Here is a 15,003-nt window from a genome sequence, read left to right as displayed (position 1 = left end):
TTTTTGTAGAGATGAGGTCTTGCTATACTAATATAAGTGTCTCACCCAGGCTGGTCTCTCCCTCCTGGGCTTAAGTGATCCTCCCACCTTGACCTCCCAAAGTGCTGGAATTAGAGGTGTGAGCCACCTTGCCCGGCCACCTTTTTTTCTTTAATTAATGGGGTACTGTTTACTGAAAAGGCCAGTGGTCCACATACCAGTCCTAAACTATTTTTATTACTTTCTTCATTAATTTACCAACAAATAGTTACTAAGATTGTGCTATAAGGAATAAAGAAAATGAGATTTTGGCAGATGTTACACTCCAGTCTTTCCTGTACTGCCTAATTTGGCGGATACAATTAAAAGGGCTAAAAAAAATAACTGCAAATTGTTTAAAGATTATGAAACATGAAAATAAGCTGCATTTATTCAAGGATTACCTTTACACTGTCTTACCTTGCTCTTATTCAAAATGGTTAGTTATGAACAAGTGGTACTCAATTTTCTATTGCCACTGTTACATGGTTATTTGTCCCTGTAAGCACATAATTATGTATGACAATGACAAAAAAAAAGAAGTATTAAGTTTCTGGCTAAATGGTAAAATTGATTACAGCAAAAATGACTATTCTGTAAATATAAAATAGGCTTATGGTATCAACTATTTGTCTTCTTATAGAACCCAGAAGTAAGTAAAGAGCTAACATTAGGAGTCAAAAAGTTTGATTTTATGTTTATCCTTGTAGAAATACCCACTGGCTTTAAAGATGTTAAACAGCAATAATTAAGAAGTTTGTAAAATGAACCTTTCCCTAGATCTTTATTTTTTAGAGATGGGCCTCAACAGTATTGCCTAGGCTGGCCTTAAACTTCGGGATTTTTCCTTGACCTTATACAAAAGGTGTAATGATCCTAATGAAGATCCTAAAGATACTAATTTAAGAGAATGTTTTAAATGCTGCTAAAAGTCAAGACAACAAAAAAACCTCAGAAATTCTAACAGTGTTTTAAAGGGTATTTAGGGTATTTGCTACAGTTAGTACAAATGGAGCTAAATGTCTGGAATCGTTTTTCTTTTTCCTTTTTTTTTTTTTTTGAGACAGGGTCTTGCTCTGTCATCCAGGCTGAAGTGCAGTGGCATGATCATAGCTCATTGTAGCTTCAATCTCCCAGGCTCAAGCAACCCTCTTGCCTTAGCCTCCCGAGTAGCTGGGACTACAGGCACATGCCATCAGGCCTAGAAAAATTTTTTCCCAAAGTTTTTGGTAGAGATAGGCTGCGTGGCCCAGGCTGGTCTCCAACTCCTGAGCTCAAGTGATTCTCCTGCCTCAGCCTCCTAAAGTGCTGGGATTACAGGTGTGGGCCACTGTGCCTGACCCAAAACCACTTTTCTATCTATACTGCAAGGAGATAATCACAGTGTTATTACTATTATCATTAAAAATTACCTCAGATGTGTTTTAGGCTGTAATGCTAGTTAAGTAGCCAGACAATATTTTAAACCCAGGTCTGATGAAAATTCTCACTTCAATTTTGCTGACTATTCCATACCTAAATCCTCAATTCATAAACGATTAAGAGTCACCTAAAAAAGGTTAAAATATATTCAGTGTGCTCTTTTTTTTCTTTCTTCCGCGAGACAGAGTCTCACTCTGTCGCCCAGGCTGGAGTGCAGGTGTGCCATCTCGGCTCACTGCAACCTCCACCTCCTAGGTTCAAGCAATTCTCCTGCCTCGGCCTCCCGAGTAGCTGGGATTACAGGCACGAGCGACCACACCCGGCTAATTTTTGTATTCTTAGTAGAGATGGGGTTTCACCATGTTGGCCAGGCTGATCTCCAACTCTTGACCGTGTGATCTGCCCACCTTGGCCTCCCAAAGTGCTGGGATTACAGGCGTGAGTCACCGCACCTGGCCAGCGTGCTCTTTTTAAACTAAGGAAGCAAAGAATGTAATGCTTTTCAAGAATTATTGTCAACTAAGCAAAAGCTGGGACCCTAAAGAATAACATTGCTGGCCAGACGCGGTGGCTCATGTCTATAATCCCAGCACTGAGGGAGGCTGAGGCGGGTAGATCCTGAGGGCAGGAGATCAAGACCATCCTGGCTAACACGGTGAAACCCCATCTCTACTAAAATACAAAAAAAATTAGCGGGTGCAGTGGCAGGCGCCTGTAGTCCCAGCTACCTGGGAGGCTAAGGCAGGGGAATCACTTGAACCCGGGAGGTGGAGGTTGCAGTGAGCAGAGATCATGCCACTGCACTCAAGCCTGGTGACAAAGCGAGATTCCATCTCAAAAAAAAAAAAAAAAAAAAAGAATAATGTTGCTTATTCAGAACAGCCAATGCCAAAAGAACTTTCCACATCTGTGTGGAGAAGTATGTGGCTGGGTTAACAAAAACCTGCAGTTGCACAGAAAAAAACATGAGCCACTATACTCTCCTCGCTCTATCCCTTCCTCATAGAAGCTACTAAGAACCACAAACACCCTACATATTTTACTTATTTACTTATTTATTTATTTGAGGCGGAGTCTTGCTCTGTCGCCCAGGCTGGAGTGAGTGGCGCGATCTCCGCTCACTGCAAGCTCCGCCTCCCGGGTTCACGCCATTCTCCTGCCTCAGCCTCCCAAGTAGCTGAGACTACAGGCACCTGCCACAACGCCCGGCTAATCTTTTATATTTGTAGTAGAAACGGGGTTTCATCGTGTTAGCCAGGATGGTCTTGTTCTCCTGACCTCGTGATCTGCCTGCCTCGGCCTCCCAAAGTGCTGGGATTATAAGCATGAGCCACCACGCACAGCATATATTTAAAAGTTTCACATATTTTAGTATTTTTAAAATGTTACATTATTTTGAGTTTTCCACATGTATTGTATCTGATGCTTTTCATCTGAACCAAAGCAGTGTTTCAAATGAGAACTATTACCTGATTTGAGCAGTGTTTCGAATGAGAACGATTACCTGATTTGACGATGCCTTCTTCAGCTCCATTCTCCAGCCACTGAGATTCACTGTCCAACAAACGGTTTTTTGATTCACTAAGTGGTTTGATAGGAAAAGGCTGATTTGAGCCACTACTGAAAAGAAGAGCAAACAACTTAATAAATAGCTTAATGCTCAACGATGGATACTTAATAAATTAATATGCAGCAAATTAGTATTCCTTCTCCTAAATATGTGAGGGCAACTCATGAGATCTTAGTACTCTGAAAAAACTATCTTCAAAATAAAAATATGCCCACAACCCCCCATTAAATGGCTGTCTAGACCCAAGAATCTGTATTCCAATGCTGCCAATGAAAACAATTAGTCAAAATCTAAAAAGCTTCAGAGGCCAGTCTGAACTGTTCTTAATATGTTAATCGGGAGCCATAGGCAGTGCAAGGACAGGTGGGGATCTATGTCTGTGGCCAGTACAAAACAATTACCTGTCATTTCCCAAGTTTTCTGCTTTCTACCTCTGCAGTTTAGATCTAAGGGGAAAAAATGATTCAGTGATTTAGCGTAGACTTATTTTTCTAGCTAAAAGATCCAGGGAGGGAGGGAATGGAGGCAGGAAAGGAAGAGGAAAAGGAAACTAATATTTGTTGGTTCCCTATTATGGGCCAGACACGATGCCAGGCCCTTATATACACTATCTCAGCATTCCAAATAACCTTCGGTCTTGAGTATCAGTATCCCAATTTCATAGAGGTGGAAACTGAGGCTCACAATTTAAGTGACTTGGCCAGAACCCTAACAAATGTTAGAGCTCAAAGGTCTAAGCTACATTCTAAGACTTACGGTTCTTCCAATATTAATATGCTAGTTTAGAACTTAACATTCCTCTTCTCCTACAACTTATTTCTGTAATGAATAAATTAGGAATGTTTTACTTGGACAGAAGTATCTCTAGCTTTTTTAAAATTTCATTTAAAATGAACTGTTACACTGAATGTATGAAAGTTTACTTGCCACGCAAATATTATGGGAAAATTTCCTCTAAGATGAATTAACGAAAAAAAATTGTAGTTTTGAATTCTCATTATTTTGATAGTATATTAAAATTTGTTTGTCAAAATAAAATGGTGATTAGTATAATGACTAATTTATTTGAAAAAACATAACTGACATAAACCAACCTAATCAAATCTTGAAAGGTCTTAGTTGCTTCCCAGCTTGCCCAGACATTTCCAGCTTTATGCGATTATCCTGGTTTAACTATTAATAAACAAGCATATGCTTTCCTACTCTTAAGTGTTCTGGTTTAGATAATAAAAAATTATGGTTATTAGCACATATACCTTTATTAACCCACAGTTAAAAAAATTTAAATTTCTCTTTCCCTAACTATGCTGATTTACTAAATCACTACTGTATTTACTCATAAGATGCACACACAACACATGTATACGGTTTGCTTTATGATGAATGTGGAAAAGCGTAAGGACAAGAAGCACACCTTCTGGCATACTCATTCTGGTTTGTAACAGACGCTTGTTCTGGATCCATCCCCACAAGGCGAGTTGGAAAACTGCAACCATCACCCAAGCTGCATAATGAAAAACAGTAATAATTTAAATAATGTTAAATTAAATCAAAATGGTCAAATTTAACACCCATTTTTCAGAGACACGGCATAAATTATCATAACTTGTCATATAAGGAAGTAATTCCTAAGATTTCTACTTTAGGGGTTATTACCTTGATATGGCGTGGCTGTGTCCTCACCCACATCTCATCTTGAACTGTGGCTCCCGTCATTCCCACGTGTCAGGGGCGGGACCCCGTGGGAGGTGCCTGAATCATGGGGCGGGTTTTTCCTGTGCTGTTCTTGTGATAATGGGCAAGTCTCACGAGAGCAGATGGTTTTATAAACGGGAGCTCCCCTGGCACATACTCTTGTGTCTGCCACCATGTAAAATGTGACTTTGCTTCTCCTTGCCTTCCACTATGATTGTGAGGCCTCCCCAGCCATATGTGAGTCAACTAAACGTCTTTCCTTTATAAATTACCCAGTGTCCGGTATGCCTTTACTAGCAGTGTGAGAACAGACTGATACCGCCATTGCAGACACAAGGCCTTTCCTTTTGTAATTTACATACACTGAGAAACAGTGTCTTCTGTGCCTACTAAGATGCTGATGCCTAGCATAGCACCCCAAGCATAGGCATTCAAGTATTTGAGTAACTGACCTGCTTATCGTAATCATTTATGAGATCACTCAGGCTCAAACTGAAATTCATGATGTAAGTTCCACGTATTTGTTTATTCAACAATATTCATTAAACAAATATTTACTGAATGCCTATGATGTTCTAGGTACTATTTTAAGCACTATGGATATAGGAAATAGTCAACAAAAGAGAAGAAACTTTCTGCCTTCAAGAAGCTTATGGTCTAAAAAGAGCACACTTATGCCTTATTTTCATATTATCTAAACACATCAAAATTGTATACTACAGGGACTTTTACTTCTTGCCAAGATGGAATAGCTGGTAAACTGTACATAGTCAGAAACTGAACAGTACAAAATTATTTTTTTTTGAAAACAGGCAGCAGAGAACTGTAGTCTCAGAAAAAAAGAAAACAAAACCAAGCAAGGCACAGCTTTCTGCCAGGACCCTGGCACTATGGGGGTGGGAAACAAGCAGAACAAGGTAGTTTCACTGAATTGAGATGACAGAGGTGGGAGTTTTGAGGCTGAGGGGGGCCAGGTGCAGTGGCTCACATCTGTAATCCCAGCACTTTGGGAGGCTGAGGCAGGCGGATCATGAGGTCAGGAGTTCAAGACCATCCGGGCCAACATGGTGAAATGCCATCTCTACTAAAAATACAAAAATTAGCTGGGTGTGGTGGCACGTGCCTGTAATCCCAGCTACCAGTGAGGCTGAGGCATGAGAATCACTAGACCCCGGGAGGCGGAGGTTGCAGTGAGCCAAGATTGCACCACTGTACGCCAGCCTGGGCACTCAGCCTGTCTCACTTTGAGAGAGAGTGAGACTCTGTCTAAAAAAAGAGGGGCTGAGGTGGCTTAAATCTATGGGACAGAGTTGTGAGAGAGCAAGATATGCAGAGAAATGGCTATAGAAATCTGCACTGTGGTGTACCTGAGTCTTCTGATAAATACTAAGCTGCACTTGTGAATCCAGGAAAAGAAGTGGGAATAATGAATGATGAATAATTCACAGAGCTTTCACAGCACTGGGAAGCATTCACATTTGCCCAGCTTGACTGGAGCGATCTCACTGAACACATGGATTTGGTAAAAACTCCATATTTATTGGAGTGCTAAACTAGCTCTAGAGAAAGTACTACTCGGACTCAACGTAATAAAGCTTAAAACAAGCCTCAGGCCAAGCGCAGTAGTAATGCCTCTAATCCTAGCCCTTCGGGAGGCCAATCTAGACAGGCAGCAAAGTAGCATTCAAAATGTCCACCACCCAATCAAAAATTACTGTACATGAAAAGCAGCACAGATGTGATCTATAGCTAAGAAAAAAAAGTTAATAGAAAAAATCAGAAACTTAGCAATTTCAGTGAAAATTAGCAAACAAGACTTTTTAAAAATGATTATAAATGTACCTGTGAATTAAAAGGAAAAATAGATATAATGAAAAGATAAATGTAAGACATTAAAAAAACCAAACTGAACTTCTAGAGCTGAAAAATACATCTGAGCCAGGCACAGTGGTTCATGCCTGTAATACCAGCACTTTGGGAGGATGAGGTGGGTGGATTGCTTGAGGTCAGGAGTTTCAGACCAGTCTGGCCAACATGGTGAAACCCTATCTCTACTAAAAATACAAAACTTAGCCAGGTGTGGTGGCACGCACCTGTAATCCTAGCTTCTTTGGAGGCTGAGGCACGAGAATTGCTTGAACCCAGGAGGCACAGGTTGCAGTGAGCCTAGATCGTGCCACTGCACTCCAGCCTGGGCGACAGAGCAAGACTCCGTCTCCAAATAAATAAATAAATAGATAGATAGATATTTTTAAAATCTTACGTGAAAGATTCAATGGAAAAGCTTACCAGCAGGCTAGACATTATAGAAGAGATCAGTGAACTTATGGATATTAGCAGTAGAAATTAACCAAAATGTAGCAAACAGAGAAAAGAAGATGGCAGAGAAGGACAAAATAGCAATGACCTGTGGGTCACTATCAAGCAATTTAACATATGTATACATGAGAGTACCAGAAAAGCTGGTCAGGGAGGAAGTGAAAAGAGGGGAATAGGCAGAAAAAAATAAAGACATAATTGATGAAAATCATTCAAATCTGATGAAAACTATAAACTTACAGATCCAAGAAGCCTAATGAACCCCAAGGAGGATAAACACCAAGGAACTCATCAAACTGCTTAAAACCAATGACAAGGATAAAATCTTTTTTTCTTTTGAGACAGAGTCTCACTCTGTCGTCCAGGCTGGAGCGCAGTGGCGCGGTCTTAGCTCACTGCAAGCTCCGCCTCCCGGGTTCACACCATTCTCCTTCCTCAGCCTCCCAAGTAGCTGGGACTACAGGCTCCTGCCACTATGCCCGGCTAATTTTTTGTATTTTTAGTAGAGACAGGGTTTCAGGATGGTCTCGATCTCCTGACCTTGTGATCCGCCCGCCTCAGCCTCCCAAAGTGCTGAGATTACAGGCATGAGCCACCGCGCCCAGCAGATAAGGATGAAATCTTAAAAGTAGCTACAGGAGGGGAAAGGATAGTATTTACAAACAATGAAATAAAGAAATGAAAGTCAGGCTGACTTTTCATTAGAAACAATGCAGACCGGAAGATAATGGAACATCTTTAAAGGAAGGAAAACAAAAAATAACAACAAAATCCTATCAACTTATAATTCGCTGTTTACAGAAAATAACTTCAAAATTTCTGTTTAGAGGAAATAACTTCAAAACAAGTAATCTGTGTTCCAACCAATGGGAGGGGGAAAATCTTGAATACATGAGAATGGATAAAGTATACAAAAGAGACCAATGAACTTGAAGATACAGCAATAGGATCTATACAAAATTAAACACAGAAAAAAGACAAAAAATGAACAGTGCATCAGTGAGCTGTGGGAGGGCTGTGACTGACAACACGTGTAACTGGAGTCCCCACAGCAACAGGGGAAGGAGATGACAAAAGAAATAATGGTTAACAATATTTTTCGAATTTGATTAAAGCTCTAAAACCAGATCCAAAAAGTTCAACTAAACCCAAGCACAAGAAACTAGAAAACTAGATCAAGATATGTCATAATCAAATTGCATGAAGTAGTGAGTCTTAAAAGGAGCATAGAAAAAAACATTATATATAGACTAACAAAAATAAGAGTTATCACAATTTCTCATTAGAAAAATGCAACCCAGAAACATAACATTTAGCAACATCTACAATTTTTTGTTTTGTTTTGTTTTTGAGACAGAGCTTGCTCTGTTGCCTAGGCTGCAATGTGGTGGTGTCATCTTAGCTCACTGTAACCTCTGTCTCCCAGGTTCAAGCGATTCTTGTGCCTCAGCCTCCTGAGTAGCTGGGACTACAGGTGTGTGCCACCATACCCAGCTAATTGTTGTATTTTTAGTAGAGACCGGGTTTCGCCATGTTGGCCAGGCTGGTCTTGAACTCCTGGCCCCAAGCTATTCACCTGCCTCAGCCTCCCAAAGTGTTGGCATTACAGACATGACCCACTGTGCCTGGCCAACATCTAGAATTTTATACCAAGCAAAAATGTCTTTAAAAAATGAAAGCAAATAAGTCATTTTCAGACCAGAAAAAGGCAATTCAGTTAATCTCGGGAAAAAAAACCCGTAACTCTTACAAATATGTCACTCAATCTTCAAATATTTTTTCCTTCTTTATGATGACTTTGATACAGAGCTGGCGTAAAATGGATGGAAATGGGAAAGAAATGGAAACTATCAATCATCTCAAGAATACACTCTCATTTACATTTGGGGTAAAATTGCAATACGTCGTTGGTCTTCTTTGATTTAGGACACAACAGAATACATAATTCATTTCTGTGATAGGATCTTTGAAGTTGTGGCTAATAACCATACATTTTTATAATTCTTTATTTCAAACTTATTTGCATTAATGCAAACTTATTTGCATTTTGAAGAAAAAAATCTTATTTTCATAGCGAATCATCTTTTTCTTCTACTTTCCATTCAAATATATAAACTCTCCTTAACCTTATCTAATTAAAAAATGAAAAATATTTTATGTATAAAAAATTTTGAGTTTTCATTCTCAAAGTCTATAAGAATATCATTATATATTATATTCTCTAAATCTGAAGACATTTAACCAGAAAAAGACCACCACAGATGCCATAATCCCTGAGACCCACATTTTATAAATTACCTTGAAAATATTGGAAGTAGCCAATACTTCTTTTCATCACCAAAGACTTGCCTCCAATTTTTACTGTATCCAAGAGAGAAACCATTTCCATCAGGCCCGTAGGAAAATGTGGGTGCGCGGAATGATTCTGTTAAATATACATACATATATAAACTAATTAATCTATTTAAAAAGTATACAAGGGAAGTACCATTTTCTTGTTTATATCTTTGACATTAAAAAATTATAAATATAATTTAAAATAAATAACATATTGGTAGCAATTAAAAGATAAATTTCTGAAACTTGGGAAAAATAACACATTTAATATTTCATCAACCTTATAAAGTAACATGTCAAAATAATTATCAAATATTACTGAAAATCTAGTATTGTGTGCTCCAGCATCTCTTGGCTTTTTTTTCTACAAGATACTCTAACTCCTGCAACTTCACTCATTATTAATGAATTTCCTACTATGCTCCTGATAGCTTCGTACCAGATATTTGGGATTCAAAGATAAATCACATAAAATTCCTATTGAAGAACCTAGAGTCTAGCAAAATTACAATGTAGTAAGTGCTAACATAGCCAGGTTGTACTGGGAGCACAGAGGTGAAGGAAGCTAATTTTGTCTCGATGGGGGGCATGTATGTGCTTTGGGGGTGCTTGTAGGGAAAGGTGAGCAAGCTGAGGGTGACCAGACCATTATTTCAAGCTTGGTTGTTAAGTGATGTAGAGTGAGGTCTGGAGAAAGATACAGGCTTCACAAACAATGTTTAATCTAAAAATAGAATGCACCTCAGTGTGTTTTATAAGCTAAGGATGAGAACCCAGGGCACTGGGAGGCATTGCCGATACAAACAAGTAAACTACACACTGAAGAAGGAATCCTAGAGGAGATGGGAAGGAGTCTAGAAAAGTTGTAAAGATTCACCTTGAATACCAGAAAAGGCATCTTTCTTCCTCAGAAGTTAGAGACAGGTGAGAGTGATAGGTGTGAAAGAAGAAATGTTTGTATGAGGCTATAAAGATGTGAAGATGCGAGTTTACTTGTGACTCCTAATTTTTCTACTAGGGACTCATAAAATAGGTAAGGAGAGTGGGAGAATTATGAAAATCTGGAATAACCGTCTTGGGTAGTAGGTGAGGGACCTGACCAGAAACATGTCACATTACGGCCAAACAGACCTAAGGTCCTCACTGAGGCCTAACATCTTCAATCTGTAGCTATAGCAAACCTTATGAAGACATCCTTCGACAGCTTTCAACAGACCCACTGTGCACAGGGATAAAGAGGATAGCTGGGTAACCAGAGCCATGAATTAGCAAAGGAATGATGGGAGAAAGTCTAGGCACCAAAGATGTAAGGAGCTGTCTTTGTTAAGACCTGTTAAAGTCATTTATCATAGGATCTAGAATGGACATGGGTGAGAAAACCAGAAGGGAAAGAAAAACTTACGAGAAAACTGTTGGAGAATAGAAGACTCAGGAAGTACATTAGAATACAGTAAACAGAGAATAACATATTCAAGTTTAAAATTTCATTTTCAGAGGCTCTTCAGTTCTAAGCAATAAAAAAGCTCAGAAGCAAAGGTACTAGCTTGCCTGTTTGCGATCATGAAATTAGCTTAAATGCAGGAACTCACTAAATGAGGGTAAACGATCTCAAGGTGAGCAGGTGACAGTTATGAAGAAGACAGAGGTGATGCAGCAGAGTAAGACACCCTCAGAAGATCCAAGAACAAACATCTGAATGTAGCAGTGGAGAACTAGCTGAAGACCAGGGCTGTGGGAGATGAAGCTGTAAAAAAGTGGTGTGCTAAGCAATGTTTTTTCAAAGTGTGGGTTAAAACACCTTAATAGACCACAATATCAACTGAGTGACTTGCAACCCACATTTCCTTTTAAGAAACTAGAGAAGAAAATATCAGAATACACTGCATATAGTAGAGATTAAAGAGGTTTTGTGAAACTTTTGCTTATTTTATTTATATAATTTTATAAATATTTGTGCAAGTTCTAAGTCACGATACGAAATGCCACATTTCTTACTGCGGCCACTGGCAAAAAAAAAAGTTTGAAAAAGATTGTTCAAGACAACAGCAGGTTCCCTAGAAATGCCAGTCTCTCACATACCTGCGGGGGCTGGGCAGGAAACAGAAAAGGCACGACTGGCAAGACCTGCGGCAAATGACAGTGTCCACACCCTATCTAAATCCATGCCCTATCTTGGGCAGTCCACCCCTGCTTAGCTCCATTTCACTGATGCCGAGTGGGAAAACAGGCCTACTACCACTAGATTCATCAGTTTTGAACAGAAGAAATCTGGTCTTCTTTGTGAAATCGCTCACACAGATCTTATTGGCTGAGGAGAACGTAAGGGCTGGACTTTGCCTGTAGGCTGCCTTTCTGTCATTTTCAATTAAAGGTAGAGAGATGGCAGAATATTCTATAAAGATGACCAAAAAAAGAGTAGTTAATAGGGATAAGAAATTCTGTTTACATGGAAAAGGGATGAAGGCATGACGGAACTGGAAGAGAAGGAACAAATTCTCACACTGGAAGCCCACCATAACTTACAACACAGCTCAATAACACAACATTAAAATGATCCAATACTAAAGCATCTACATGTCTCACCCCAAATCCTTTATTCTTTCTATAATTAAAAACTGCTTCCCTCCAACTTATCTGGCAGATATATGGCTCTAGATTGCAGGTGGATTTTAACTTTTTACAAAACATTACCATAAAAATCCTTATTCTGTGTCTTGGTATGTTAGCAGATACATGAGTATTTCAATCACAGCATAGCAGGGCTTCTCACATGTCAACCGTTCAGTGAGCAATGCCACCACTGTTGTTTGGGGAATGTCTGTCCAATTACTTGAATACCTTACTTTTCCCCCTACATGTTCATCTTTTAAAATGATCAAACAAAAAGAGAAATAAATGCTAATACTAGTGATACAATACATACGTCTCACTGACAACTGACACAAAGATGGACATAATGAGGCATATCAAAAGCACTACTCCTTCGCTTCAGTCATGGAACATACGCCAGTTAAATGTGTTTAACTGTGGGGAAAAAGTAAAGAATATATATGGGCTGGGCAGGGTGACTTGCATCTGTAATCCTAGCATTCTGGGAGGCTTAAGTGGGAGGACCACTCGAGCCCAGGAGTTTGAGACCAACCTGGGCAACAGAGCAAGACCCCATCTCCATAGAAATAAATAAATTAGCCGGGTGTGGCAGCACACACCTGTAGACCCAGCTACTTGGGAGGCTGAGGTGGGAGCACTGCTTAAGTCCAGGAGGTCAAGGTTGCAGTGAGCTGTGATGGCACGACTGCACTCTAGCCAGGGCAACAGAGTGAGACTCTATCTCAAAAAAAGAAAAAAAAAAAAAAAAAGAATATACATGACATACATTGTTATGTTTTAGCTAAAAGATAAGCTGTAATTGAGGATGTAAGGGTTTTCTTGTTTGAGAACAAACTTCCAGGCCGGGCGCGGTGGCTCAAGCCTGTAATCCCAGCACTTTGGGAGGCCGAGACGGGCGGATCACGAGGTCAGGAGTTCGAGACCATCCTGGCTAACACGGTGAAACCCCGTCTCTACTAAAAAATACAAAAAAAGCTAGCCGGGCGAGGTGGCTGGCGCCTGTAGTCCCAGCTACTCGGGAGGCTGAGGCAGGAGAATGGCGTAAACCCGGGAGGCGGAGTTGCGATGAGCTGAGATCCGGCCACTGCACTCCAGCCCGGGCAACAGAGCGAGACTCCGTCTCAAAAAAAAAAAAAAAAAAAAAAAAAAAAAAGAGAACAAACTTCCTTAAAGCATGTAAATCTACTGTGTATCTCTCATAGATTAATTTTTTTTGAGACAGGGTCTTACTCTCATTGCCCAGGCTGGAATGCAATGGTGCAATTTTGCCTGACTGCTGCTAGTTTTTTTTTGTATTATTAGCAGAGACAGGGTTTCTCCATGTCGCCCAGGCTGGTCTCGAGCTCCTGGACTCAAGCAATCCACCCACCTTGGCCTCCCAAAGTGCTGGGATTACAGGTATGAGCCACTGTGCCCGACCTCTCACAGATTAATTTTTGAAATGACACTGTATAAATGCAGGAAAGTTTTTATTTATTAAAATTTATAAAATAGTTCTCCACTTTTATATATAACACATTACTGAAAATGTTAAAAAGTCAATCTCATTTCCTCAACCTTCTCCAAAATAATGAACTTTATTATAAAACCATTGCTCCCATCCAGTCAAAATTAATTTTACTACAGAATTATTTTATTATTTTTATTTTTTAGAGACTGGGTCTCCCTATGTTATCTAGGCTGTCCTCCAGGGCTCCAGGGCTTCTCCCGCCTCTGTCTCCTGAGTAGCTGGGATTAGTAGGCACATGCCACCAATTCCAGATTCAGAATTGTCTTATACTTCTCCATCATCTGACCCTGTCCTTCTCTAGAGTTCATATTTATTTATGGTCACTGTCCTAAGCAATTATAATTTATTTTAACCTGCTTACCTATTGTTGTCCTATTTTTTCCAACTAGCCAGCAGTGGTAGCTGAAGAGTGAGAGGACGCTGATGAAGAACATTGCAGACACAAAGAAAAGAAAAAGCACGTGGAATTTTGCGCGTGTATCTGTCAGTTCATTCTGAGGAGGAAAAAAGAAGTTAATTTTGAGGACAGTCAACCTCTAAAATATAACTTATAAGTTAGTTCTGCCTAAAGATCGTTGAATATATCAAAATACTTGCCATATTTGAAAAATAATAAATTACTTAATATATCCCAATGCAACAACTGCAAAAGCAAAGAATTGGTATTATCAAAAAGCAACTTGCTTACCTAGGAGTTCAGCAAGAGTTATTTAAAATACTGCTCTTAAAATTTTTTTAAATTTTAGCTTGGCATGGTGGTACATACCTGTAATCCCAACTATTGGGGAGACTGAGACAGGAGGGTCACCTGAGCCTAGGAGTTCTAGGCCATCCTGGGCAACACAGTGAGACCCTGTCTCATTTAAAAACAAACAAAAAAAAAGCAATACTTTCAGTAATAAAGTGAAAAGATCAACTCTTCTACCCAACACGTTTTCTTTTGTACTTTACGTATATATTCAAGCTTTCTCCGACATCCAACATATATAAGCTCCCTGTATCTATACTAAAATATTTGACTATTTTATTTAGATTTGCTGCTAACTAAAAACTAATTGTGAAATATTTTTGAACTTCTCTAATCTCTATTTTCGGACCACCACTGAAAGGTGCCCATGCCTTCAGCTGCTTCAATTCCTACTTTTTTCATCTGTATGTCTATAGAGCCTTTGTGCATAGTCAGCAATTTTGATAAATAAATTTACCACAAGGTATTAATGAATGAAAACAGCTTCTGGCTGGGCGCGGTGGCTCAAGCCTGTAATCCCAGCACTTTGGGAGGCCGAGACGGGCGGATCACGAGGTCAGGAGATCGAGACCATCCTGGCTAACACGGTGAAACCCCATCTCTACTAAAAAATACAAAAAACTAGCCGGGCGAGGTGGCAGGCGCCTGTAGTCCCAGCTACTCGGGAGGCTGAGGCAGGAGAATGGCGTAAGCCCAGGAGGCGGAGCTTGCAGTAAGCTGAGATCCGGCCACTGCACTCCAGCCTGGGCGACAGAGCCAGACTCCGTCTGAAAA

General features: G+C 39.8%; 1 protein-coding gene across 12 annotated transcripts in view; it reads right to left on the bottom strand.

Moving 5' to 3' along the window:
• ZDHHC20 (zinc finger DHHC-type palmitoyltransferase 20) overlaps positions 1 to 15,003 on the bottom strand; it is a 94,625-nt gene that overhangs the window by 5,181 nt on the left and 74,441 nt on the right. For 3 of the 12 annotated variants that reach the window (XM_033197011.1, XM_033197025.1, XM_033197057.1), the window contains 5 exons: positions 13,843 to 13,975; positions 9,323 to 9,449; positions 4,425 to 4,514; positions 2,945 to 3,060; positions 439 to 517 (listed from right to left, as the gene is read on the bottom strand). In XM_033197011.1, the coding sequence (XP_033052902.1) occupies positions 480 to 517; positions 2,945 to 3,060; positions 4,425 to 4,514; positions 9,323 to 9,449; positions 13,843 to 13,975 (504 nt within the window). In that variant the 3' untranslated portion in view covers positions 439 to 479. Of the gene's footprint in view, positions 1 to 438; positions 518 to 2,944; positions 3,061 to 3,411; positions 3,457 to 4,424; positions 4,515 to 9,322; positions 9,450 to 13,842; positions 13,976 to 15,003 lie in introns of all 12 variants that reach the window. The other 9 variants (XR_004433817.1, XR_004433829.1, XM_033197019.1 and 6 more) reach the window with 5 other exon arrangements.

This window comes from Trachypithecus francoisi, unplaced genomic scaffold (assembly GCF_009764315.1).
Source record: "Trachypithecus francoisi isolate TF-2019V2 unplaced genomic scaffold, Tfra_2.0 Contig01676, whole genome shotgun sequence".
Classification (NCBI taxonomy): Eukaryota; Metazoa; Chordata; class Mammalia; order Primates; family Cercopithecidae; genus Trachypithecus; species Trachypithecus francoisi.
Note: the sequence above shows the minus strand (reverse complement) of the source record. Positions and strands in the feature narration are given on the sequence as shown.